This window comes from Octodon degus, unplaced genomic scaffold, assembly GCF_000260255.1.
Source record: "Octodon degus isolate 3935 unplaced genomic scaffold, OctDeg1.0 scaffold00069, whole genome shotgun sequence".
Taxonomy (NCBI): domain Eukaryota; kingdom Metazoa; phylum Chordata; class Mammalia; order Rodentia; family Octodontidae; genus Octodon; species Octodon degus.
The window spans coordinates 400,656-426,140 of NW_004524645.1; the positions used below are offsets into that span (position 1 = coordinate 400,656).

The 25,485-nt window shown below is 44.7% G+C and overlaps 1 protein-coding gene across 4 annotated transcripts in view; it reads left to right on the forward strand.

Annotated features, from left to right (window-relative positions):
• The window catches only part of Clcn4 (chloride voltage-gated channel 4), a 77,527-nt gene that overhangs the window by 27,917 nt on the left and 24,125 nt on the right, over window positions 1-25,485 (forward strand). For 3 of the 4 annotated variants that reach the window (XM_023719532.1, XM_004635024.2, XM_023719534.1), the window contains exons 3-9: window positions 3,431-3,585; window positions 6,094-6,193; window positions 12,702-12,889; window positions 15,561-15,683; window positions 23,000-23,206; window positions 23,325-23,405; window positions 24,595-25,140. In XM_023719532.1, the coding sequence (XP_023575300.1) occupies window positions 3,442-3,585; window positions 6,094-6,193; window positions 12,702-12,889; window positions 15,561-15,683; window positions 23,000-23,206; window positions 23,325-23,405; window positions 24,595-25,140 (1,389 nt within the window). In that variant the 5' untranslated portion in view covers window positions 3,431-3,441. The remainder of the gene's footprint in view (window positions 1-3,430; window positions 3,586-6,093; window positions 6,194-12,701; window positions 12,890-15,560; window positions 15,684-22,999; window positions 23,207-23,324; window positions 23,406-24,594; window positions 25,141-25,485) is intronic. The other variant, XM_023719535.1, reaches the window with a different exon arrangement.

The window sequence follows — 25,485 nt, forward strand, 5'->3', positions numbered from 1 at the left end:
CATTTTTCTTGGAAATGTGGTATTATAAGTTGAACTAAATTCAGAAATTTTAAATCTTTAAAAAAATGCTTGAAACTATTGTTTGAAGCAAGGTACAATTCACCTATGATGAATGCTATCACTATGTATATATAAAATGTACCAATAAAAAAATTCAAGGAAAAAAATTTCATTCCTGCCCTTACATTATTGGTAATGTTATTGTTTGCTCCTGACTGATGCAACAGGACTCTTCCCTGGGCACTCATGAGTGAGCACAGTTTTCAACTTGGCATAACTCAAACCTCAGACTTTGAAAGTGTTAAAGCAACGAAGTTGCACAGATGGCTGATATCAATTGCTGTGGCCACTTTATTGCTTGTAAGGTGATTATTTCACTTTGCCTATAGTGACTTTTCTTTTCTGTATTTGGTGCGGGGTCTCACTATGCAGCTCAGACTCATGGTGAGCCTCCTGTTTTCAGCATTCCCAGTACTGGGATTACAGGTGTGCACTACCAGGCCTGGACTCCCGTTGCTGGCTCAGTGTGCTCTGGGGGCAGGGCTGGCGCAGCACGTAGGACTCGGGATAGAACGCTGGCCCCTGCACTTGCCAAAGCAGGTGCTTAGTCCTCTGAGCTATTGAGTTTTCAATTTGATTAAGATTTACTTTCATCAAGTGATGGTTGAGTCCTTAACATATACAAATATATAAAGCAATGGGAGAAGTCTGCATTCAAACATTTTTATAACCACTTTCAACTTTTTAACTATCCATTCCAGCACTTTTTTGGTCCTTATCCTATAACTCAAATTTCCATACTCTTTGCCAAAGTAATTTTTATTTAGTGCACATTCCAACCTCTTCTCTGTAAGGGTGTGGTTTTTTGTCTGCCAACCAGCTGCACACTGGTCTTGCTGCAGAGCATTTTCTGCATCTCAGATGAGCTCCTGTGTGATTTGCGGATCAAACTCTGATGGTGGTAGAGTGGAGAAGATGCACTGATTCATTTGTGATTATCTTCCAAGTGATGGCAACCTGAAGAGTGGGCATGGAATTGTTATTTTAGACAAGAAGGGAAGTCATATTCAACTTTGCTACTGCCTTGGCAGCAGGAACCCTTTCAACTTTATTTTAAGAAAAATTCAAAGTGAGCATATGCACCTAGAATTCCTTGCCACTGCTTTGTATGGCTCTCGCTTGGGTCATGGCAGGTTGCCCTGCCTCCCTTGTCCCCCTACAGAGTAGTGTCCCTGGTGCAGAGAGCTGCCGCTACCTGCAGGTTGCTTTGGCTCCTATCAGTGAATGAAAGTTACGTGAGTGTTTCATTTTATGATAGTATATTTGGAATGTCTGTGATGGCAGCTCTGCAGGCTGCCTGCCTCATAGGGGGCCACTTTGTCTCCCAGTGGGAACCAGTTGTCAGTTCTCTTCCAATTGTTTGCTTCTCCAGCCCTCTCCTTCCTTTTTCAGAACCTGAGATTTTTCAGAAATACATTCGGTTAATCTTCACATGTGGACTCTGTAATTGCAAATTTGCTCCTTTTTGAGCAAACTCATTTTGTTACCTCCTGTGTTAGTGCTGTGGTTTGTGTCTGGAAGATCCCATGAAGCCTCATGCAAGAAGAGGTGGAGCTTTGGAGAGGTGAAACAAGGACGAAGGTGCTATATTCATCCACAGACTAGTTTGATGAGTTTATAGCTGGCTGTTTGGAAGAAGTAGGTAATTGGAGCATGACCTGGAAGGGTTTATTTGTATTCCTGGCTTCTCACTGTGTGCTTCCTGTCCATCACGACGTGAGCAGATTTGCCTCTGCCATGCCCTTCTGCCATGCTGTCCTGCCTTAGAGCAAGCTGACTGTGGACTGAAACATGAGCCAAAGTGAACTTCTCCTCCCTTAAGTTGCAGACATCTTTGTTCTAGAAATGAGGAAAGTGATTAAGACATGTTCTTCAGCTTTCTGTGACCATAACAATACCTGAGGCAATCAATTTAAAAAGAGAGGGGGCTGGGCGGATAGCTCAGTAGAATAAGCGCTTGCCTGGCAAGTGCAGGGTCCTGAGTTCAATCCTGGTACCTCAAAAAATTTTAAAAAAGACAACAGGTTTATTTTGGTTCACAGTCTTGGAGGTTCAGTCTGCAATCAGTTGACCCCTTTGCATTGAGCCTGTGGCAGGGCAGCTTGTCATGGCAGGAACACCTGGGGGAACAAAGTCACTCACCTCATGGTGAGAACTCAGCAAAGGACGAGGGTCGGGCCCCACAATCACCCCTGGGGCATACCGCCAATAAGCTGAGGGCCTCCCTTTAGTCTCCACTTCTTGAAGTTTACGTCACCTCTCCGCAGTGCCACCTTGGGTCTTTAGGGGCTATTACAGATCCAACTTCTAGCAACCCAGAATCAGTACTCACAGTACTGATCTTGAGATCATTCACAAACATGCACGCGCAGCGTGACAAAAATTGAGTTGTGAGAAGAGCTGAGGTTGCAGAGGGTGACATTCTGCCTGTGTTTCCACCATCAATACTGACAGCAAGTGCTTTTTGTTGGTTTTTTTAGTGCTGCAGTTTTTTCCTTGCCTTTTTGTGCTTTTTTATTGGTGATTTTGCTGTTTAAAGTGGATCTGAAATACAGTGCTCTCTAGCGTTAAGTGTGAGAAGATTGTGATGTTCCTTGTAGACAAAATAAAGCATCAGAGAAACTTTGTTTAGGGGTAATAGTGCCATCGACTGTGAGTTCAATGTTAATGAACCAGCAGTATATGCTAAATAAGGAGCCTTTAAGCAGAGGCCCACATAAAACAAGGTTATGTATTAACCAACTGACAAAATTGTGACCACAGGCTCACAGGAATTTAAACCTGAATAATTTTAGGGTTAGTGGCTCAGTATTTTCTTTCTTCTTTTTTATAGTGTTCAGATTGTACCCAGTGCCTTGTGCATGCTGGGTAGACACTACCACTCAATCCCATCCCCAACGCTCTGTATTTTCTGAGACTCGCTAAGTCACTCAGGCTGGCCTCAGTTGCTCTTGCTTCAGCCTCCTGAGTAGCTGGGATTACACCATACTTAGCTATCGGTATTTTCTGGTTCAGTGTTTGAGACGGGCATGGTGGCACAGTCCTGTAATCCTAGCACTCTAGGAGGCTGAGGCAGGAGTATTGGAAGTTCAAGCCCAACCTGTGCAACTCAGCAACTTAGGGAGATCTTATCTCAAGAAGGGGCAGTGGGAGGGGCTTAGGAATGTAGTTCAGTCTTAAAGCTTTGGATTTAATCCGCTAGTACTGTAAAAAAAGGAGACATAACTGATGATGGGATATGAGAGCTTGCTGTACATATATTATGTTGTGATAGAGATGCTTATGCTGAGATAATTTTTCTTATACAAGAAAATAGAATTCATGATTTATTCCCTACTTCAGTTTTAAACCCTTGTTTTTATCCCTCCAGGTGTAAGTAGCATGGTCCATGCAGGAGTGATGAGCGGCTCTGGGAACCTGATGGATTTCCTTGACGAGCCATTCCCTGATGTGGGGACTTACGAGGACTTCCATACCATTGACTGGCTGAGGGAGAAGTCACGGGACACTGACAGACACAGAAAGGTAGGTGGTGCTCGAAGACCTCACTGCAGGGCCATCGACGAATGACATGCACTGTGCATGAATGGCCAAGTTCTGGACGGGGGTGGAGGTGCCCATGGCATGGGTTAGTTACACTCAGGAGAGAAGGATGAGTGAGAAAGGCAGAGATAGGGACAGAGAATTTGGTAGCAGGCACTCTGGCTGAGAGGTTGAGTTGTACTGAGGGAATGTACCTTAGAGGTAAGAGGGGACACTGGACCCAGGTAAGTCTGGGGCACTTCCTGCCCCTGACACATTCAGGCTGGGTGTCTTTGAGGCTGCCATTTCTAGGCCCTGTGTTCTCATCCACAAAGATGGAGTTAATTATACTTGAAGACTGACTGAAATTGTGTGTGCATGAGGGCACGTTTGCATAGTGCTTGGCATGCACTTGGCATGGGGATGGACCACAGCAAAAGTGAGATGCGGTGCCATGGGGTCATTCAGGAGGGACAGCTAATGAAGACCCTTTCGTTCCAGTTGGGGTTTTATAGATGACTGGGCAGAGGGAGGGAGAAAGGAGTCTAAACAGGAGTATTTTTTTCTTAAGAATTATGAAACAACATGGTACATACGGGCAATTCAGAGAGCTGCCAGGGTGTACAGGAGGATTCATGAAAGGAAGGTATAAAGACAAGTTTGGAAAGGTGGGCCATGGAGCCATGATGGTAATGACCAAGCAGGCTATGGAGAAGAGTATATTTTGTGTTGAAGGCCACAGAATTGGATAAAGGTGAAGGGAGGAAGAGGAAGCTCAAACATTAGGTCAGGAGAAAGAAAGGGCCTATTGCGGACAGTGAAGTGCAGATGGTGGGGGACAGGGTGAAGAGCCGCTCTGAGCTTCCACTGGCAGGCTTCAGAAGAGGGCTGGAGCGCAGGAATGGTTGTATCAAGGAACACCACGCTGCGGCCTTTGCTGCTGAGGGCCAGAAGAGGAGCCATTGTGTGGCAGAGGGAGGCCAGTGCGTGTTGTTCCTCATGCTTTGAATTTGAGTTGCCGGCCTGGACTGCAGCCGGGCTGAGGCTCAGCAGGCAGAGGGAACTCTGCAGTTCAAGGATGAGGCTAGAGTGGTGACAGAGAATGAGAGGTCCCTGTGTGCAAGTGAGTGCTGAAGCTTTAGAAATGGTCAAGGTGGCCTGGGTAGAAGGATTAGGCATTCAGGACCCTGGGGTGGGATAGATGGGGAGCCACAGCCAGACGTTCAAAAAAGCTGTTCAAGTTGAAGGAGGGAACCAGCCAGCTGCGGACCAAGTGAAGAGGAGTGTTGGGGAGGGGGCTGCTCACTAGGTCACCTGCCATGAGAGGCAGAGTGTTGTGGTACCCCAACCATGTGGGGGTGTCAGTAGGCAAGCTGCTTCAGAGGAGGCTGAGAAATGACGCAGAGTGCCGCTGTCGTGTCGTTTCAAGAGGGCTGACATGAAAGGAGGAACAGAGATGCATAGGGCGCAAGGCCCAGTCTAGACGCTGCAGTCTCTTGGCACCAGCCTGGAGGAGCATGGCAGACAGAGGAGCCTTCACTCCAGGGCAGACACCAGCAGACCTGGCTCTCAGGCCCAAGCCAGCTGGTGCTTGGCTTTGCAGTACAGTCACTGGAACTCAGGCATGCCTATTCTCTGATGTATAGCTGCTCTTGTGCTACTGAGGCGGAGTTGCACAGATGGAATAGAAATTACTTGACTCACAAAGCTGAAAATGCTTCTTCTGTGGCCCTTTCCAGAAAGCGTTTGCTGATCACCTCTCTAAAGGGTCGTGAGGGAAAGTGGTGATCTTGGGATGCAGTATTGTGTCGACGCTGGAAGAGGGACTTTGTGACCATGGGCACAGACACTTCTGTTTGCTGTGGCAAACAGGAGCTATGTAGCTGATTTAAAGTTGTTGCATTACAATTAACCTTGAGAACAAAAGTAGCAGATAAAATCTATTGAATAGACATGTATGTATGTATGTATGTATGCACTTATTTATTTGAGACAGTGTTTCACTATATAGTGCAGGCTGGTCATGAATTCAGTGTGTAGCCCAGGCTACCCAGGGCAAACTCAGGGCAATCCTCCTGCATCAGCTTCCCGAGTGCTGGGAACACAGGCATGCGCCACCACTTAAATATGCTTATTAATGAATAGAGTTTATAATGTAAAATAAATTAGTAACTCACATTTAAACTGGTGATGTGGAATCAATATCTCCCTTCAGAATGGATTTTAAATAATCAAAGAGTAAATCATACTTAGTATTTTTTTTAATTAAGTAGAGTTTTGGTACTCTAGTTCTTTTGAGAATACTAACGTATTCCGGCATCTTTACAGCTCTGTGAACTTGAGAGCCCGTTTTATCATCGTGGCGCATTACTGCAAGAACCATGTAACTGGGGATTCACTTGCTTAATTATATTCATTTTCTCAATTGCTGTTTCCCAAGGAAACCATTTCAGGGAAAGAAGCACGACTTGGGAAATATGCTGATCAGCTGTGGTGTCTCTTTCTTTCTAGATAACCAGCAAAAGCAAGGAGTCCGTCTGGGAGTTCATCAAGAGTCTGCTGGATGCGTGGTCGGGATGGGTCGTCATGCTGCTTATTGGGCTGCTGGCAGGTAGGTGGCGGGGGATGCGGTACTCCCTCCCCAGCAAGGCCGGGGGCTGGGGCCCACGACAGCTGCTAGGGAGGGTGTTTGGAATATGAAGCGCTTATCTTTTACTAATCATGCAAGGGTTCATTGCTGGAAATTTGTGAGGGCAAAATGCACAGCCGTATATTTAGCCTAAAATCTGTCATCCAGCCTAAGGCCTGGGCTCCTGGCGAGCTGCAGGTACACTGCTGGGCAGCCCTTCCACATGGTAGGCGCCACAGTTCAGTACCACAGTGGATTTTCCTACAAACACATCTTGTACATTACCTTGTACTTGGTCCTGTAGAAGTCAACAAGGTACGCAAAAATTGGATCTTCAAAGAAAGGAAGCACCATATGAAGTTTCAGGAGTGCCGCTAACAACCCACCAAATGGATGGTGAACATTCTGTGGCCCTCAGAATAATGCTACGCACCCGCCCATGGGATCTAGGGTGGGCTCAGGGGAAATACCCCGGTTCCCTGTATTGTTCTCACTCTCAGAGCCTCTGTTTGCTTTTGTAATCCCAGTATCATGTTTGTGAGCACTCCATATTTCCAGAGTAAGTACATGACTATTTGGAGGAAAAACCTGTCTTTTAAAAAACAAAATGCATGCAGGGAATATAACTCAGCAGCACAGCGCCTGCCTGGCAAGTGTGAGGTTCTGAGTTCGATTCCTGGTACCAATAAAATAAAATAAAGTCAAAACAAAATGTACCAGCTCTTCTTGGAAATGGATTGCTGAAACTTACCTAAGGCAGACAGAACACTAATGGGACACAGATAAGATTTTGTGATTCCAGAGGATTTTGACCCGGAAGAGCTTTTATGTACTCCAAAGAGAACTGTGGAAGGGGCTTGGTTGCCAGGGAAGCACTTCCCCTGCCTGTGTGCCTCAGCAGTCCACGAAGAGCCCAGAGGCATGCCTGGGCAGGAGGGCAGCGCCAGCTCCTACGAGTGCAGTGGCTGGCTGTCCACAGCCAGAGTTCTGTCCACTCTGTCCTTCCTTCCTTGCTAGTGTTTTCCAGCATGGAATTGCAGCCGCAAGGGGGGAGGGGAATCACCCAGTAGAGGCCGGTGATATTTTGCATGACTGCTTCTATGAAGGTGACTCTGTGGGGCTTTGCTGTGAATTTTGATGTGTTTATGCAGAGGATGTATATGTCTCTCACAATGCATCCGTATTCTTGGCTTCCAGCAAGGAGCGATAAAAGAGGAGCAGACCATAAGGAAGCTACTAAGAGCTATGCTGGAGTCTTGGTGGACTGAACAGAACAGCTTAGATTTATTGACTCATCTAGGGGCCCTATTGGGCTAGCTTCAGTGCATCTGATTTTGACCAGCTGGTCTCACTTGGAGCCTAATTTCCATCCTTCCTTTCAGGAGGAATCATCTGGGGAATTTGCCATATTCTCTTGTCTAGGCTTCACTGAAACAGCATTGAGCAAAGCCCCCTTCCTTCCCCTCCATGGTTCAAAATTGCAGTCCAGGGTACGAATTACTCCTGGAGGTGGATTCCCTGGATACAGCAAATGAATACAGCAGGGCAAGAAATGGGAAGACACTGAAAACCAAGGTGGCTCATGTGTTCTTTTGATCTGGATGCACCTTGGATGGTCTAGCGGTGGAGAGGATCATGCCTAGCCAGTCCTCCCCTCAAGGGCCTCCTGAACATTTTATTTGTACCCTCTGATGGAGCTATCTAGCAGCGTTTTCACTGCAGTGTTTACCACGTGCCACCACTCGGTGGCGCTGTTGCACCACAGAACAAAGCTGAGGGCTGCCCAAAGGACAACGGCAGGGAAGACTAAATGTGGAATGTCATTAGGAATGAAAGAGAAGGATGGAATTTGGCTGATTGTTGAGTCTACCCCCCTGAATATCTGGGGGCCCCTCCATCACCTTCTTCAGGCCTTTGTTCAAAGGTTTTCCATTTGAACCTGTCTCTGGTCTCTAAAATCACATCCCCTCGTCTCTGAGCCTGTCCTCCTCCCCCTCTGTTTGCACTTAGGTATGTAACAGCTTTCTTGAGATGGATCATACACCGTGCAACTTGCCCACTGAAATGTACAGCCAGAGGTTTCCAGCGCATTCCTAAGAGTTGGGTCAGGATTGCTGCGATCACTTTTCCAACAATTTGATGGCCTCTAAAAGCGCCTTTGCACCTTTTGTTATCAAGAGACAGCCTCTCCTCCCTCCCAGCCCAAGCTTACCACAGAGCTGTTTTCTATTTCTGTTTCTATAGGTTTGCCTATTCTGGACATTGTATATAAATAGAATCATATACTATGTGGTCTTTGTGGTGTTTCACTCAGCAGAGTTTTTCAAGGTTCATCTATGTTGTAGCGCGTTAGCACTCCAATCTTTTTAATTGTCAAATACTATTCCATTGCATGGCAGGCCATGTCTTGTTTGTCCTTTGATCCACTGATGCATGATTGAGTTGTTTCCACTTTTGGGTGATTTTTATTTATTTATTTTTTATTTTAGGGATGGATCTACAGGGTGTTCAGGGTCTCACTACTAGATCGGACTCATAGTGATCCACCTGTTTACAGCCTCCCAAGAGCTGGGATTATAGGTGTGCACCACCATGCCCAGTCTCAATTGCTATCTCAGTATGCCCTGGGGGGCAGGGCCAGCAAGGCAGGACCCAGAATTGAACCCTGGCTCCTGCGCCTGCTTGTAGGTGCTTTAATCTGCTGAGCTATTTGGCCGGCCCTCTTTTGGGTGATTTTGAACAATGCTGTCCTGAATATTTGTATACAAATATTTTTATGGATGAATGTTTTCATTTTTCTTGGGCATAGAGGTATGCTGAGAGATGGTGGTCAAATAGTAATTCTGTGTTTAACTTTTAAAATTTATTTTTTATTTTATTTTAATTTTTTGGCTGGCTCAGCTCGTCCTGAGGGTGGGGATGGTGCAGAATGTGGTATTGGGCATCAAACTGCAGTCCCCTGTACCTGCCTGAGCTTGCACTTTAGACCAGTGAGCTATCTCAGAAGTGTGGGTTTTTTTGGCTGGCTCAGGACACCTTCAGGGCAGGTCTGGTAAGGCTTGAGGATCTAGGGATCGAGCCACAGCATCCTGATTGCTTTGTTTAAGCAATCACTTAAACAACTGAGCTAATGGGTCAGTGGGCTAGCTTGCTGGCCGTGTGTTAACTTTTTGGAGAACTGCTACGCTGTTTTCTGAATAGGTTACACCATTAGGGTCTTGTGTTTTGTCTCTAGCATGTATTGCCTCCTACTGGAGCCCCTGATTTATTTACTTAACTTTCTGAGCATCTGCTCCCCCTGCAAGGTACACTTCTATGAAGGCAAGCACTTGGGGCTACTTTGCTCTTGTCCGTGTCCACAGGGTGGAGACCAGTAACTAGCACATGGAAGTCGGTGCTCAGTAAGTAGCTCTTGAGCAAATGAAGAGATCTGAGTTTTCTGATTTTTCATTCGTTTGTATACTGGCATCATTTATTCAACATGGATATGTAGTTCTAACCATGTGCCCGACACAGATACAACACAGGCAGATTGGGCTAAGCCACTTGGAGTGGACATGGGTTCTGAACGCCTGGCCTCATCTCCAATGTGGTATGAAAAATGGTCAACAACCCCCCACTTATAAACTTTGAAAGTAAAAATACACACATGTGTGCATACACACGTATGTCTAGCTAGTCATGGTACTATCGTATGTATAGTATAGTATAGGTACAGTGCTGGGGGAAGGACAGGCAGCCACAGTGATCCTGGAAAGTCCACCCAACTCAGACCTAGGAAATCAGGGAAGCCCTCCTCAAAGAGAAGATAGAAATTCTGGACTCTGGAAGATAAGCGGGTGATTGCCCAGGGAAGGAAGGGAGGGCTCATCAATGGGTAGGGAAGGGACCTGTTATGTTCCAGGAACATGGAGTGGGGATGGCACAGAAAAAGGTACAGCTGGAGAGAAGAAGGGCCAGCTATCAGGGACAGAGACTTGAGGATTTAGGAGCTCTCCCAAGAATAGTGGGGTGTATGGAGGGGTTTAGCTCAGCAGTTGAATGCTTTTCTAGCAAGCTGGAAGACCAGTGTTCAGTCCTCGGCACCAAAACCAAAAAGTAAACCTCTCCCAAGAACAATGAGAAACTGTAGAATGGTTTTCTGTATATGGTGGTGACAGCAAGGACCACAGTGACATTTTTCAAAGCTTGTCTGATCACAGTATGCAGAAGCCATTGTATGGGGTCGGACTTGGGCAGGGAGACGAAGAGGAAGCTCTTGCAGCAGCCCAGCTCAAAAGGCTTCTACAACGGTGCTCAGAATGGCAGCAGGGGCCATGTGGAAGGAGCGGAGTGCAGCAACTGAAGAGAGACTCCCAACGCGGGTTGCGTGGTCATGGCGATGGCTCAGATGGGCAGGACTTCAATAGCCTCATGGGATGCTTGAGTCGTTGAATGGAGGCCTCTTTTTCTGGCTCGTCAAAGCTGAGGTGGGGAGGAAAATGCTTGAGACCAGCACTGGACACAGTGACTTGGACTAGAGTATCCAGTGACCCAAGAGGCAATTAGATTTGTGTCTTTTGACAGTTCTTGGCCATTGTGTTTGACTATCTGGGGTGCTATTAAAAGTGCTTGTGAGAGTGAGTCCAACAGAATAGTCATAGTTAATTAGTGGTGCCTGCCATGGGCACATCAAAAAGTGATGAAGGTAACTCTAAGAGTGTCACAATTGATGGGTGACATTTGCACTGGGCGTTGCGGGCTGGTAGCTGAGCTATGTACTTCTCCACAGCATTCTTTTTGTCCCTGATGTACATTTGCAGCTCAGTAGCAGACAGAAGGGCACAGGGTTGCCAAGGTTGAGAGCACAGTATCAAAAGAGGAAAGGGCTTAGGGTTAAGCTTTGAGGACATGCACGTTTTGCAGGTTGGATGATGGAGTGGGAAAGATTAGGAGAGACACAGGAAACTAGGAGAGTTTAATGGTGTGGAAGTCAAAGGAAGAGGTATTTCTAGGAGGAGGGTGACTAGAAGTGTCCAATGCTGTTGAGAGGCTTGAAGCCAGGGTCAGCAAAGCTTTCCTGGAAAAGGCCAGTTGAGTAAGTGTTTTCACCTTTATTGGTCCCACAGTTCTTGTCGCAGCCATTCAATGCTGCACTGTAGCATGAAAGTAGCTGTGGTCAGTGTGGAACTGAGTGGTAGAGCTGTGTTCTGATGAAATGTTCTCACAAGCAGGCATTGGGCCAGCTACGGCTGTGGGCTGTGGCGTGCAGATCCTTTTCAAGATGAGTACTAAGCACATGGGCCACTGCCCTTAGCTGCATGGGATTCTCCTGATGGGTGGTGGGGAAGTGAGCCTGAGAAGAGAAGGAAAGAGATAGGATGGTCGCTGGTGAGGGTGGGGGTGGGAGGGCATGCTTGGTTTTTTCTTTTAAATTTTATTCATGCTTAGTTTTTTTAATGCAGATGGGAAGGAGTCATGGGGTGAGAGAGAGAGAGAGAGAGAGAGAGAGAGAGAGAGAGAGAGAGAGAGAGAGATTGGGTGAAGGGGAATCGTAAGAACAAAAGAACAGAAGCCCCAAGGAGGAGCAGGAAGGAGATCTGGGCCAGAGGAGGGAAGGGCCCCTGAATCCAGCTGGACAGCCTCTGTCTGCAGAGGGACAAGAATGCTAACATGAATGCACTAGGGGCCGGGGAGATGGCTCAGTAGAATAAGCTCTTGCCGGGCAAGTGCAAGGGCCTGAGTTCAATCCCCAGTTCTGCCAAAAACAAAAACAAAACAAAAATGAATTCACTGGGGATAACACAGGCTGGGCAGTGTAAGACATGGCCAGCAGAAATTTAGCAAATTAAAATATCTAGGAACATACTCTCTGCCTTCATAGCTGGCTAGAATGGGTTGTATGGAAAGACACAAGATTCTTCCTGTGGCCCACTCAACTACACCTTCTATTTTATTTCAGTTCTAGTAGGCTTTACTTTTTTTTTTTTTTTACTTTTGTAGATACCTAAAGCTTATATGTGTAGTTTAAAAAGTCCAGAAAGTTCTAATGAAGAAGGATCCCCCCAAGTACAGTACCCATTTTGTGGCAAAGCTTTGCTCCTTTAGGATGTGAGACTGTCAGAGCATTACCCTATTTCCTTAAGAAATGTCACTGTGTGACCCCAGGCTTCTTCTCCAGCAGCCACGAAGGGTTCTGTTCTTCATGGTACATATTCCTATTTCAAACATCTGGGAAGGGATGAATGAACAAAGTCCCTCAGTCCCAGTGACGTGAGAGAAGAGTGTAACACGTTCATCTTTCTTGATTTAAGCCACTGAGACCTTCCTTCTCCCATCGGGCTGGACACTGCCTTGCCCATACCACCCGTGGCCAGACGACCTATGAGTGAGAGGCAGGAGCCTCCCATGACTGCGGCCCCTGGAGTGCTTGCAAACCCTGGTAACTGCTGTGCCGTGCACTCATTCTCCCTGCACTGAGCTCCTCTGAGGGCTTCGGTCTTTCTTGCAGGCACCTTGGCTGGTGTCATCGATCTTGCTGTCGACTGGATGACCGATCTGAAGGAGGGTGTCTGCCTGTCTGCCTTCTGGTATAGCCATGAGCAGTGCTGCTGGACATCCAACGAGACCACTTTTGAGGACAGGGACAAGTGTCCTCTGTGGCAGAAGTGGTCGGAACTGCTGGTGAATCAGTCAGAGGTGGGTGTCTTGTCTGCACAGGTCCTGGAGGGGCCTCCCCGCAGTGTGTAGTCCTAGAGTGCCCGTGCCGCCACCTTCCATGTCACCTGCCTGGCTTGACACTAGTGTGTCTGTTTGCTTCCAGCTCTGCTGCTGGCACGCACACTTCACTTGGAAAGGCCTTCCCTGCTCTTCGCATGCACAATTTGCATATGTCATTCTCAGAGGCCTGGTGGTTGGCTTTTTCTTATGAAAGCTGATTTCTTGATCATGCTGAAGAAATAGAGTTGTCATAATCCCTTCGAATTAAGGAGAAATATGTTATTTCTATGGTCCTTCCATTAAAGCATACAGCCTGACGATTTTCGTACATTCCCAGAGCTGTGTAGCTATGAGCACTGTCTGCCTCCAGCACATTTTCCTCCCCTCCCCCTGGCAAATGCCCAAGCCCATTCGCATTCACTTCCATGGCTTCCCCAGCTGCCAGCTGCAGGCAACCATTCATCTGCTGTTACCTATACATGTGCCCCTTCCAGATATTTCACATAAGTGCAATCATGCAACATGCGGACTTTGTGTCCCTTAGCGTATTTTCCAGTGCTTTCATGCCATTCATAGCACAAATCAGTACTCCCTTCCTTTTTTGTGGTTCTGTAATCTTCCCTTTGTATGGCTAGGCCACGTTTTATTTATCTGTCTCTCAGCTGATACACACACTTCTTGGCTATGAACGATGTTCCTCTTAACATCGGTGTACAAACATTTGTGGGCACATATTTTGTTTCATTTATGTGTAAGTAGGACTGTGAGATCAAATGGGAACTCTGCGTTTAACCTTCCTGGGAGCTGCCGAATGTTTTCTAAAGCAGGCCCAGCATTTTACATTCCCACCAGCAGTGCAGGAGGGTCTAATTTGCGTTCCTTCTTGCCAGCCTTCAGTAGTATCTGGTTTTGCTTATAGCTGTCCTAGTGAGAATGAAGGGGCAGCTCACTGGGCTTGCAGTCACTGTCTCCCACTGCACTGCTGATCGCATTCTTGCTCCTGGGCCTCCTATGAAGACAGTGTCTCCTCCTCCACAGGGAGTATAGTGGGGACCTAGAGCTCCAGTGCGTCCTTCAGGGCAATCAGAGCTTCAGATCTTTCTACAAGTCTTAGTTCAGGAAAGGGTGTGTTTTTATCTGAATTTAGTGGTTACCCAATGGCTGGGTCTTTGGTGGCTCAGAAAGCCAGGGGACCATGCTTCACATTAGGGGTGTTGGGAGGACTATTCACACTAGAACTGTGCTTGGAGGATCTGTATAATCTATTTATGTATCTCCTTCCTCCCCCACTTTTTTGTGACTGACTTATGACAGCTGAAGACATTTGGAATGCATCTCACCATTTTGCTAAACCTCTTTTTCGGTGGAATTGAAGATGGATTCCTTCACATGACAGAAGTAGACGGGAATCTTGAAATCTCACACATTCTCAGGGCTCTCCATTGCTTCCAAAAAGAAATTCTCCACGTGGGCTGATGGAGACGGGGATGCAGAATTGGCTGGACACCATATTTTATTTCTTCTCTCCTACTTGCAATATATGTTTAGGGGGAAATACAGTCATCCATCTTTTCAACTGTTTTAGGATTTATGCTTTGATTCAAAGCATTACTGTTCATAAGAGTGAGAAGTTATTTTTAGCCTCTAAAAAAGTACATATTTAACTGGGTAGAAGGTGTTCTGCAGCTCCATTTCTTAGCACATAGGGTGTGAATATATATGTGTTTGTAGCACTATCTCCCGGAAGGTGCTTTTGCATTTAATAGGCACACATGTGGCTTGGCCATGGCCTGGCCTGGAGGTCATCTCCCTTTCCTCTGTTGAGTAATCCAGATGGTGGGAAGACACTGAGGCCTAGAGGAATGAGGTCTTCTCTTAGGAGATTGGGTCCTTGGCCTGGAAGACTCCGGACTAGGCATTGGGTCTGGAAAGAAGCATTCTCCACAGAGCAGACAATTTGGAGTAAATGGCTCAGAGAAATTCCCAAGGAGATGATCAACCGTCCCCTTTGCTAGCGCCTTTGAAATGTTCATACGTGGCAGGATCTCCCAGAGGGCCTGTTGAAACACACAGCGCTGTGCCGCAGCCCACAGTGTCTGACTCGCAGGTCTGGGGTGTGGCTCACAGTGTCTGTTTCAACCAGGTGATGCTGCTGCTGCTGCTGGTGCACAGACCACACTCGAGTCGGGCTCTGGAGCACAGTTCCAGCGCCGCTTTGTTGGTTGTGAGGTTGCTTGCTGTGCTACGGGTGCGGCCCTAATGAAAGCGATGAGAGCCCAACCCACCGCAGACAAGACAAAACGAATCTGCCAGAGTCTCGGGGGCAGAGTTTTCTGCGTCATGTCCTTTATTAACTTTAGTACAAGTGGTGATTATGCCCGTGATCATTCAGGCTTTCCATTACTGCTCAGCTTCACCTGGTAGAAGTTTGATGTAAACAGCTCCTGGTGGAAAACCCAGTGCTGTTTGTATGCAGTGACTGTAGCAATAGCAACAGCTGATAAACCCACACTGGCCCTTTTATTTATGCAGCACAGGGACAAACCTGCACGATGCCATCAAAGCTTTGCTCTTATGGTGGAGGGTGGGGCTGGGTATGTTGTTTGGGTCTGCTGTGCTCAGGTTTTCTTGTTTTGTGTTTGTTCTTTAGGGTGCCAGCGCTTACATTCTGAATTACTTAATGTACATCCTGTGGGCGTTACTGTTTGCATTTTTGGCTGTCTCTCTGGTGCGTGTATTTGCACCATATGCCTGTGGCTCTGGTATCCCCGAGGTGAGTCGTAGCTGAATTTTTGTGTGTGCCAATAATAAGAAGAGCAAATACTTCTAAAGGATTGTTGTTCAAAGCCCCGTTCCAAGCATTTGGCATCTATTAATTCATCCTCTCAATGAGCCTGTGAGGTAAGCTGCTATTAGTCTTCATTTAATGGTTGAAGAAATGAAAGCAAAGACAGGTTAAGGAACTTGCCGAAGGTCACCACACTGGTAAGCTTCAAGTGGAAGCTGGCAGTCTGACTTCAGGATTAGTACGGTGTGTCCAAGATTTTCGCTCTGTTGCTTCTCAGATGATTAAGCCTCTGTCTTTGGAAACCAGGCTTAACTCTTAAAGCCTATGCAATCAGAGTTCCTTAACCACCCACATCAAGGTGGCACCGCAATAACTCTTGAGGTGCATCTGTGATGCAGTGTGAACAAGACAACAGTGGAGGATTGTTGCTGAGAAAGTTTACTGGTCACCGAGCTCCTTTGCCACATTTCTCAGGTAATAGTTATCTTTAACAGATTAATTCCACTTCTAGTGCATGCACTAAAGATGGATCCCTGTAAATTTCGAGTTTTTGTAAATAGGTGTACACTTTTTTTTGTTTGTTTGCTGAACCAGGGATTGAACTCAGGCCCTTGTGTTTGCCAGGGAAGCAGTTATTCTACTGAACCATCTCCCCAGCCTTTTTTTTGGGGGGGGGAGGGCGCTCAGGATGCCCTCACGGCACGTCTGGTTTGGCTTGAGGATGAGGGGATTGAACCACAGCATCCTGAGCCTGACTGCTTTGCTTTAGCAGGTACTTAAACACCTGAGCTAATGGGCAGGCCCCCAGTTTTTGTAAATAAGTTTCAGCACTTTCATGTAATCATCGTCTGAGGAAAGTGACCTTATTGCTCAAGAGGGATGCCTGAGACTGAATTTAAGCCTGGGAGAACCTACTGGCCCAATAATAATAATTGGGCTTATTTCGAAAAAGGCCCAAACAACACAGTTTAGCCAGACATCATGATAAAGACAGAGCTGTGGATTGATTTTGACAATGGATCTACACCCTTTTTGGTACCTTCCACTAGTCTAGGAAATTCATAGGAAGGGCTGAAGTAATTAGAAGATAGCCACAGGAAATATTCAACATGGTCTTATTTCAGGAAAGGTAGAAACAAATATGCCTTAGTATGTCATGCTGAATTTTCTTTTTATTTTTTTATTCATTTTATTGAGAAACAAATATCAATGAGACACTTTCCAAGCTGATTAATAGGGCATTTTCAATAATTAACACATTGCACATTGTTATCTTCTCAGCGGTCATCCACAGCACAAGAAGCAGGCAGGACATCCCATCCAAACACTACTACTACAAATCCTTCCTCTCACTGAACCAAGCAAAAGCAGCCCTACATCTATCCTAACTATTCTGTATATACAAATACAAAATTGTCCTTCCTCTGTACCCCCTTCTCCAGTTTGGTCCTGTTGAAGATGGGTATTCTATTGGCATCTAAATATTGTAGGTTATTAAGTCTTTTTTTTTTTTTTTTGTCTTTTTGCCGGAACCGGGGATTGAACTCAGGCCCTTGCGCTGGCCAGGGAAGCACTTATTCTACTGAGCCATCTCCCCGGCCCCTTCATGCTGAATTTTCCATGCTTTTTTTTTAACATGGTGCTTCAGGAATCCCCCAGACAAGCTACATCACCATCCTATTGCCTAAGTATAACCAGGCCTGCTATAATGGGACACATGCACTCTGAAAAATCACCATGCTAGGCAACATGGCGCAGTAAGACTCGCAGGGATAATGGGTGAAAGGGACTAGTGAGCACAATGTTCTGAAACTTCTCAGTGAAGCTGGGGGTGGTGGTGCCCACCTGTAATCGCAGCATTCAGGAGGCTGAGGCAGGAGGATCACCAGGGAATTTGAGGCCAGCCTGAGCTACATAGTAATCCAAAGCCAGTCTGAACTACACAGTGAGATCCTGTGTCATCAAACCAAGACATCCTCAGTGATACATGTAAAAAAGGAACCTACTAAACACAGTAGCACAGCTGTACACATGTTAAATTGGTAAAGCACATGTAAATACTACAATAAATACGACATCACTTTGAAAAAGCTTGATGTTTGCTTGTGGAAGTGGGTGTCGGAAGGGCTACAGCTTGTCAGTTACTGTGGAGATGAGAGAGGAGGGAGGAGATTGTCAGCTGTGGATGGGCAGGACTCCCAGCACATGCATGAGCCAGTATGTATACATACGTGCAGTTCATGTCGTCTTACAAGGCCTGGTTCTACTTGGTGCAGTTTTCTGCATTCATTTTTTATTTCTTCTATAGGAAACTGTGTATAAACAGATATAAAATTTGCATTACCCTCAAATTCCCCCCTAATGTGTGAATAGTATTGGGGCCAATTTGCATTTTCAATGCAAGTGTTACAGCAGAGCTATTTCACTTGCTACCAAAGCCCAACGCACTCTGGATGATACAAAAAGGTAGCTCATTGTTGGTACCACATGTACAACTCCCTTGACCATCAGTATGTGTTTTGGAGTCAAGCCTTTGCACAATAAGCAGATGAGCAGTAGCAAACTGGTGGAAAACCTGAAGCAGCAACCAAAGGGATGATGAGCGATCCTCCCTCCCCCTTCTGAGAAACAGAGATGTGTGGCTTGGCTGGTGATCTTACTGACACACAGAGAGCTTAAAGAGGAGTTCTCTTTGAGGGACTGCTTGGATGTTTCTTCTCCTAAGTAGGCATTGCTATTGGTGACAGGTGAACTCAAAGGAAATAAAATACTGAGTTGAGCATTTAAGTTCATTATGTGACAGAAGCATAAGGAACACACTGATACAGATGAAAATTTAAAAAATGATGTCCCATGGAGAAAGTAGGCTTCAAAAGAGCAGGTAAAGTATGATTATGTATGTGGAATCAAACTCACAGCATCTTTTGCTAAAATGGTCAAGAAAGGTAAATAAATGATTGAAAGAGATAAAGGGAAGGGGAAGGTTCCAGTGGGGAGGTGAGGAGGGTTTTCAGAGGTATGTGCTCTTCTGTTTCTTGAACTTGATAGTGAGTTCATGGGTGCCTCTGTTTGTCAACATCCTTTTGACTATATAAATGCATAATAGATTCTTTTCTCTATAAAAGTATTTACTACAGTCTTTTAAAGATTAGGAACCAGTGGAGGTTTTATAATTGAACTTGCTTATTACAGCCATGTTTCCCCAATATTAAAGCAGAATGAGAAATCCTTAACTAAGGCTGCCGTTCTCAACCACCAAGCCCTCTACCTCTGAGTTACACCACTAGCCCCAGGTACAGTTTTAAAGTTCTTCATCCTCCCAGGCATTTCCTTCCAAAACATTTTGATTACATAGAATAAAAGTTCCTTTGGAACCATTTTTAAAATGTAAATTTATATTATCTTTTGGATTCTGACACTAGGGAGACAATATGATATTTGCACATATGGGTCTGGTTTATTTCCCTTACGAGTATAGCCTCAAGTTTCATCCACTTACCAATGAAGGCTTTGAGTTTGTCTTTCTTTATAGCTGAGTAATACTCTATTGTATAAAAATACCACATCTTTTTCATCCATTTCTCAGGTGACCAGCATCTTGGTTGTTTCCAGGATTTGGCTATGACAAATTGTGCTGCTATAAACATAGGTACACATATATCACTAGATATGATGTTTTCAGTTCTTTTGGGAAAATTCCCAGAAGGGGAATAGCTGGTTTGAGTGGGATTTCCAGTCTTAGTTTTTTGAGGAGTCTCCACACTGATTTCCATAATGGTTGTACCAGTCTGCATTCCCACCAGCAGTGGAGAAAGGTTCCTTCTTCCCCCGCAGCCCCTCCAGCATTTGTTGTTAGTTGATTTCTTTATGATACCCATTCTTTCTGGGATGAGATGGTATCAGTGTTGTTTTAATTTCCATTTCTCGAATGGCCAGTGATGTGGAGCATTTTTTCAGGTACTTATTTGCCTCTTGTATTTCTTCCTCTGAGAAGTGTATACTCATCTCAGATGCCCATTTTTGGATTGGTCTTTAAATTTTGGGATCCTAATATTTTTTAATTCTTTATATATTCTAGATAGAATACCTTTGTCTGAGTGATTATTGGTTAAGATTTTTTTTCCAAATTTGTGGGTTGTCTTTTCACTCTGTTGGTAATTTCTTTTGATGTGCAGAAACTTCTTAATAAGAGGAGGTACCAGTTGTTGATTCTTTGAACTATTTTCCCTGCAGTTTGATTTTTTTTTTCATGAAATGTTTGCCTACCCCTATATCTTCAAGATTTCCACCTGCTTTCTCTTCCAGGAGATTTAGTGTTTCTGTTTTAATGTTTAGATCTTTAGTCCATTTTGACTTTATTTTAGTACATGGTGATAGACCCAGGTCTATATCTGTTAATCTGAGCAAGAGATTGGACGATAAAAATAGATAATATATCAATCATTATTAATCAGCTATTCTAGTTTTGAAAATCTGTAACATATATTATTGTATGTTACCCTGATTCCGTCTTTGTTTTTGTTTTTCTTTTGTTTTTACTCTTCAAAATAAATATAACAAGCAGTAAAAAATGTAAATTTGTATAATGTTTTTATGTGTAAGAAATGGCCATGTAATTTCTATAAAGTCTTGGTTCCTTTGGCTTTGGAATTTAGAGAGAACTCGGTAAGGATGTTCCTCTTTTATTTCTGTAGCTTCATCAGTAGAAAGTATTATCAGTTATATAAGAAATCATGGTGCCTCAGGTGTTGTTTCTGTTCCTTATAAAACATGAATGCTTAGACAAATATTTATCAAACAAAAGAAGTTCTGGTTTTAAGGGTAACACCACTGAGCCACAGATTCGCTGCAATATGTCTTGTTAAAGCTCTGCTTGCTTCAAACTCTGAATTCAAATGAGAGCAAGTGATTGGATTGTGGCATCTACTGGGAATGATTTTGCCTTCTTTTGTTCCTAATTTTATCATGACAATTTTATAAAATCATTTTAGAGAATTACAAAATACCTATTACATTGTTCAGTTCACTGCATGTCGTGGCTCGCAAAGGCTCAGGTAATTTAGATGCTTGCAATTTGCTAAATAGTATTACACTTTTCAATTGTACCCTGGGGTCCAAATCCATATTAACTAACTGACAAAAAATTATAGATAATTTTATTCAAGGCAACACAAAAGGGCAGGATTGTGGCAAGCATAATAAAACATCCTTTAAATAAAAGGATCTGAAATCCCCAGAGCACGAACTCAATTAAGCCAACTACCACTAGTTAAAGGCTGGTTTAACCACTGCTAGTTTGTCTGCTGTGAGGTCAAGTCTAGCTGCAGAAATCCTATTTGCCTATAGTTAGGGGACCTCATGTATATTCTAGAGGAAGGAACTCAAGCAATTTGTTGGGGAACACACAAACTTGCCAGTGCTCTTTCTCCCTCTCCTTTTACCTCATCACCCAGCATTTCTCTTTGAATTAAGAAACATACTATCTCTGTTAGTAATTCCTAAGTTGAAAATGGTCCTGTCCACAGCCTTTTAGAATTTCAGGATTAGTTTGCTTTAGGGCTGTCCCTTAAATATGGAGAAATTAGGGAGTGTCTGTACTGGTCTTTTCTGGAGTGGAGCACTTTAAAATCACCTGGGGATGCTGTAAAACTCTGTACCTGAGATGCCCTTTGGTCCAATTACGTCACAGCTGTGTGTGGAGAGGCAGTTTTCCTTTAAGTCTTTCCAATTCACCTGGTGATTCTGATGAGGACTAAGGTTTAGAAGGACCTAACAGCTATTTGAAAAGTTGCTTACTTGGCAGAGTAGGGCTCCAAAGGAGGCACTTCGAAGTTATGTAAATGACAATGATAAAAGAGAGCTTGTCCTATTATGTATTACACAATGGGAAAACAAATTGATGAATTTCATTGTCTGGCTCAGTATCTAATTAATGTATGATTAGGAGCTTGTAAAGAGCTGGCTCAGCAGTAAACATTCACTCCATTTTATGCGCTTTGGGGAGAGGCTGGTGGTAGTGAAGTTGTTTACCATTGGTCATGCTTCTATTTACAATAGTGGACTTCAATACACAGAGTTACTCACTGAGATTAATAGCCAGTTCCGTTCTAAACGCACTAATCAAAGACTCAATTGCAGCTGTAGGAAGAAAGTCATTACTTGGCACTTACAAAATGAAGCAAGTTTAAAAATGGAGCAAGACAGTTCTGCCTGCAAAGCCTTCCCAGTTCAAGAGGATAGGAGTTAATGGAAGAGGAATCTTCATTATTTCAAGCAATTTTACATTCCCTAAAGGTGTTTTACTACAATTATGAATATCTTTATTTTCTGACCTGGTTTTAAGAATAGTAAAATTTTTTAAAAAGGTAGGAAAGATTTGAACAGTAAAAATTGCTCTGTCCTGCGTGGTGTGATCAAATCTCTTGTCATCCTGTCCTGTTTTGCATGGGACGTGAATTGCCCCTTTACCTAGCATATCCACCAAGTATATGCTACCCTCTCGCTTACCACTCAATGGCGCTCTTGCTTATCAGGTGGATGTCACAGTACTGCACTGCCTGTCTTCAAGCCATGCTTGTTTTCTTCAGTCACAAATTCCAAAGTGTAAGAGTAGTGATGGGGGCCATGAGGATAGCTCAGGGGCCCAAGTGCCTGCTTAGGCAAGCACAGGGACTGGGGTTCGATCTCTGGCACTACATGCTGCCTTGATCCCACCCTTAGGTGTGCTGGGCCTGCCACTGAGACCAGGCCTGGTGGCACATGCCTGTAATCTCTGTGTAATTTATGGGGAAAAACTGTGTGCTGAGGTTTCTAAGATCTACAGTAAGAATGCATCTTCTTTGTGTTAAATTGTGAGAAAGGAAAAAAGCCTTCTTTGTTTGCTTGGCTGCCCCACCTCAGACTGCAGTTGTTATTCCTACAATGTGTGACAGTTGTCTAGTTGCAATGGAAAAAGCATTACATTCATGCATGGAAGATATGAACAGAAAATGTGTGCCAATTGTTATCATTGTTCTACTTTTTATTAGCTAATGTTGTCTTCTTACTGTGCCTACTTTATAAATTAAATTTTATCATAGGTATGTGTGCATAGGAAAAAAGAAAATATAGATTGGGCTTAGTACTGAGTTTTCAGGCATCAGCTGCAGTCTCGAAATGTATGTGTTGATATATTATAAAATTAGAGATAAGTCAAAAACTAAAATAGTCTCCTTGGGAGTTAGTGGCTCTAGCTCAGAGGCACAGCTCTTTGTAAGCACGGATTAAAGCAATTCATTCCCTCACTCTCCATTCTCTTTCAGATAAAGACCATTTTGAGCGGCTTTATCATCAGGGGCTACTTGGGAAAGTGGACCCTGCTAATCAAGACAGTCACCCTGGTGCTAGTAGTGTCCTCTGGCCTGAGCCTTGGGAAAGAAGGGCCTCTGGTGCATGTGGCTTGTTGCTGTGGCAACTTCTTCAGCAGCCTTTTTTCCAAGTATAGCAAAAATGAGGGCAAGAGGCGTGAGGTGAGCTGACTGAGCTTCTACCTGCAGAGGAGGCTTCTTGGAGCCTTGCTTCTGTCTCCTGCAGGGCTTGGCCTTCAGGAAAGGCCCAGGAGCTTACTTAAGACTCTTTGCCTTGTAGGTCCTTTCAGCTGCAGCTGCTGCTGGTGTCTCTGTGGCATTCGGTGCTCCCATTGGGGGTGTGCTGTTCAGTCTGGAGGAGGTGAGTAGGGGCAGCAAGGCATGTGTGGAGGGTGGGTAGGCCCACTGGGTGAGCCTTTATTTCCTATCCTCTGAAGATTAGATTCATAGAAGAATTGAAAAGGGTTTCTGTAGTTAGTTAAGGATCTACAATTTCCACTGTTAAATTTATTTTCAAATACTATTTTAAAAGTTGCCAGTATAATTTTGTGGGAAGATTTATAGTATTCTCTCTTGCTCATAACCAATGTAGGTTCTGCCCTGGCTTTGGAAGCAGAATGGAACATCCCAGAGGTCAGCCTGTGTTTTCTGAAAAGGACTTTATGGGTCACGCAGTTTCTGTTGTAGCCAACAGACTCTGCTGTTGTTAACAGCAAAGCAGCCAGAGGATGTATCCATGAGTGGGCAGTGCTGTGTGTCCTGCAGACTTTCCTTACAGACACCAAAATTTGGATTTTAGATAATTCTCACATGTAATGAAAATTATTCTTTTCTGAATAATAGTTCATGTCACAAGTTGTTTCTTTTCCAACCATTGAAAAATGCAAAAATCATCCTTAAACAATATGCTGTACAAATAGTATATTCCCTGGGCCAGAACTGACTTGTGGGCCAGGGCTTTCCGCCCTTGATTCATTCTCTTTTCTTTTCTTTCTTCTTTTTTTTCTCTTTTCTTTCTTTCTTTTTTTTTTTTTTTCAGAACCGGGGATTGAACTCAGGCCCTTGCACTTGCCAGACAAGTGCTTATTCTACTGAGCCATCTCCCCAACCCTCTGTTTTCTGTAGAATCAGAGTTTATTTGCTTTTAGGACCCTTGTGCCATGAGTGGTATTATAAATGCATATCTTATTTAACTTTCTCTTTCTCTTTCCCTCTCTTTTTTTGGGATGGTGGGGCTGGAACCCAGGGCCTTGAATATGTTAAACACACGCTCTACCACTGAGTTATACTCCAGCCTTTTATTGGTCTTAAAAGTGTAGCACATACCCACCTTCATTAGAATCCATGGACTTTTTAGCGTAGTTAGATTCCTTTAAATATCTTTTTTTGGTGCATTTTGGACACAATTAAAACTAGGTGGAGTGTGATTCACCATTGGTCTTAGCCTTTGTTCTTTGTGCCAAGTACCACAGGTAACTGGACCCAAGATGGGAAGGCTTGGGGCTGCTGGTTGTCTGGCCAGCCTCTGATTTTCTACTTCTTTGCCCCAGGTCAGTTACTACTTTCCCTTGAAGACCTTGTGGAGGTCATTTTTTGCAGCTCTGGTGGCAGCCTTCACACTACGATCCATCAATCCCTTTGGGAATAGCCGCCTGGTTCTCTTTTATGTGGAATATCATACGCCCTGGTACATGGCTGAACTGTTCCCCTTCATCCTGCTTGGAGTCTTTGGGGGTTTGTGGGGAACCCTCTTCACTCGATGCAACATCGCCTGGTGCAGGAGGCGCAAAACCACCAGGCTGGGGAAGTACCCGGTGCTGGAGGTCATTGTGGTGACAGCCATCACCGCCATTATCGCCTATCCCAACCCCTACACACGCCAGAGCACCAGCGAACTCATTTCGGAGCTGTTCAATGACTGTGGGGCCCTTGAGTCTTCCCAGCTCTGTGACTACATCAACGACCCCAATATGACCCGGCCTGTGGATGACATTCCAGACCGGCCAGCTGGGGTTGGAGTTTACACAGCCATGTGGCAGCTGGCTCTGGCCCTGATCTTCAAAATCGTCATTACCATATTTACCTTTGGCATGAAGGTAAGTGCGGGAGAAGGCAGATGGGGGGCATGTCTTTCTGGTAGCAGCACCCTAATTTTCTAAAATAAAATTATGATGTCAGAGGGTGGGGAACTGACCTTTCTTGAATGATCTATTTTCTTGACATCTTTCCATCAGCAGGAAATAAGTCTCTGAATAAACACAAGCCTGTGGAGTAGACTTTAATCCTGTCTTACAATTGATAAGGCTAAGGCTCAGAGGCTGTAGGTGGCTTGGTCAGACCTGCATTTTGTGGGCCACAGAGGGAGGTATCCAGCCTACTTCAAGCCTTCCCAGACCAGGTGGTAGGCACAGATCTATCTGCTGGCTGGTGAGTACAGTGGT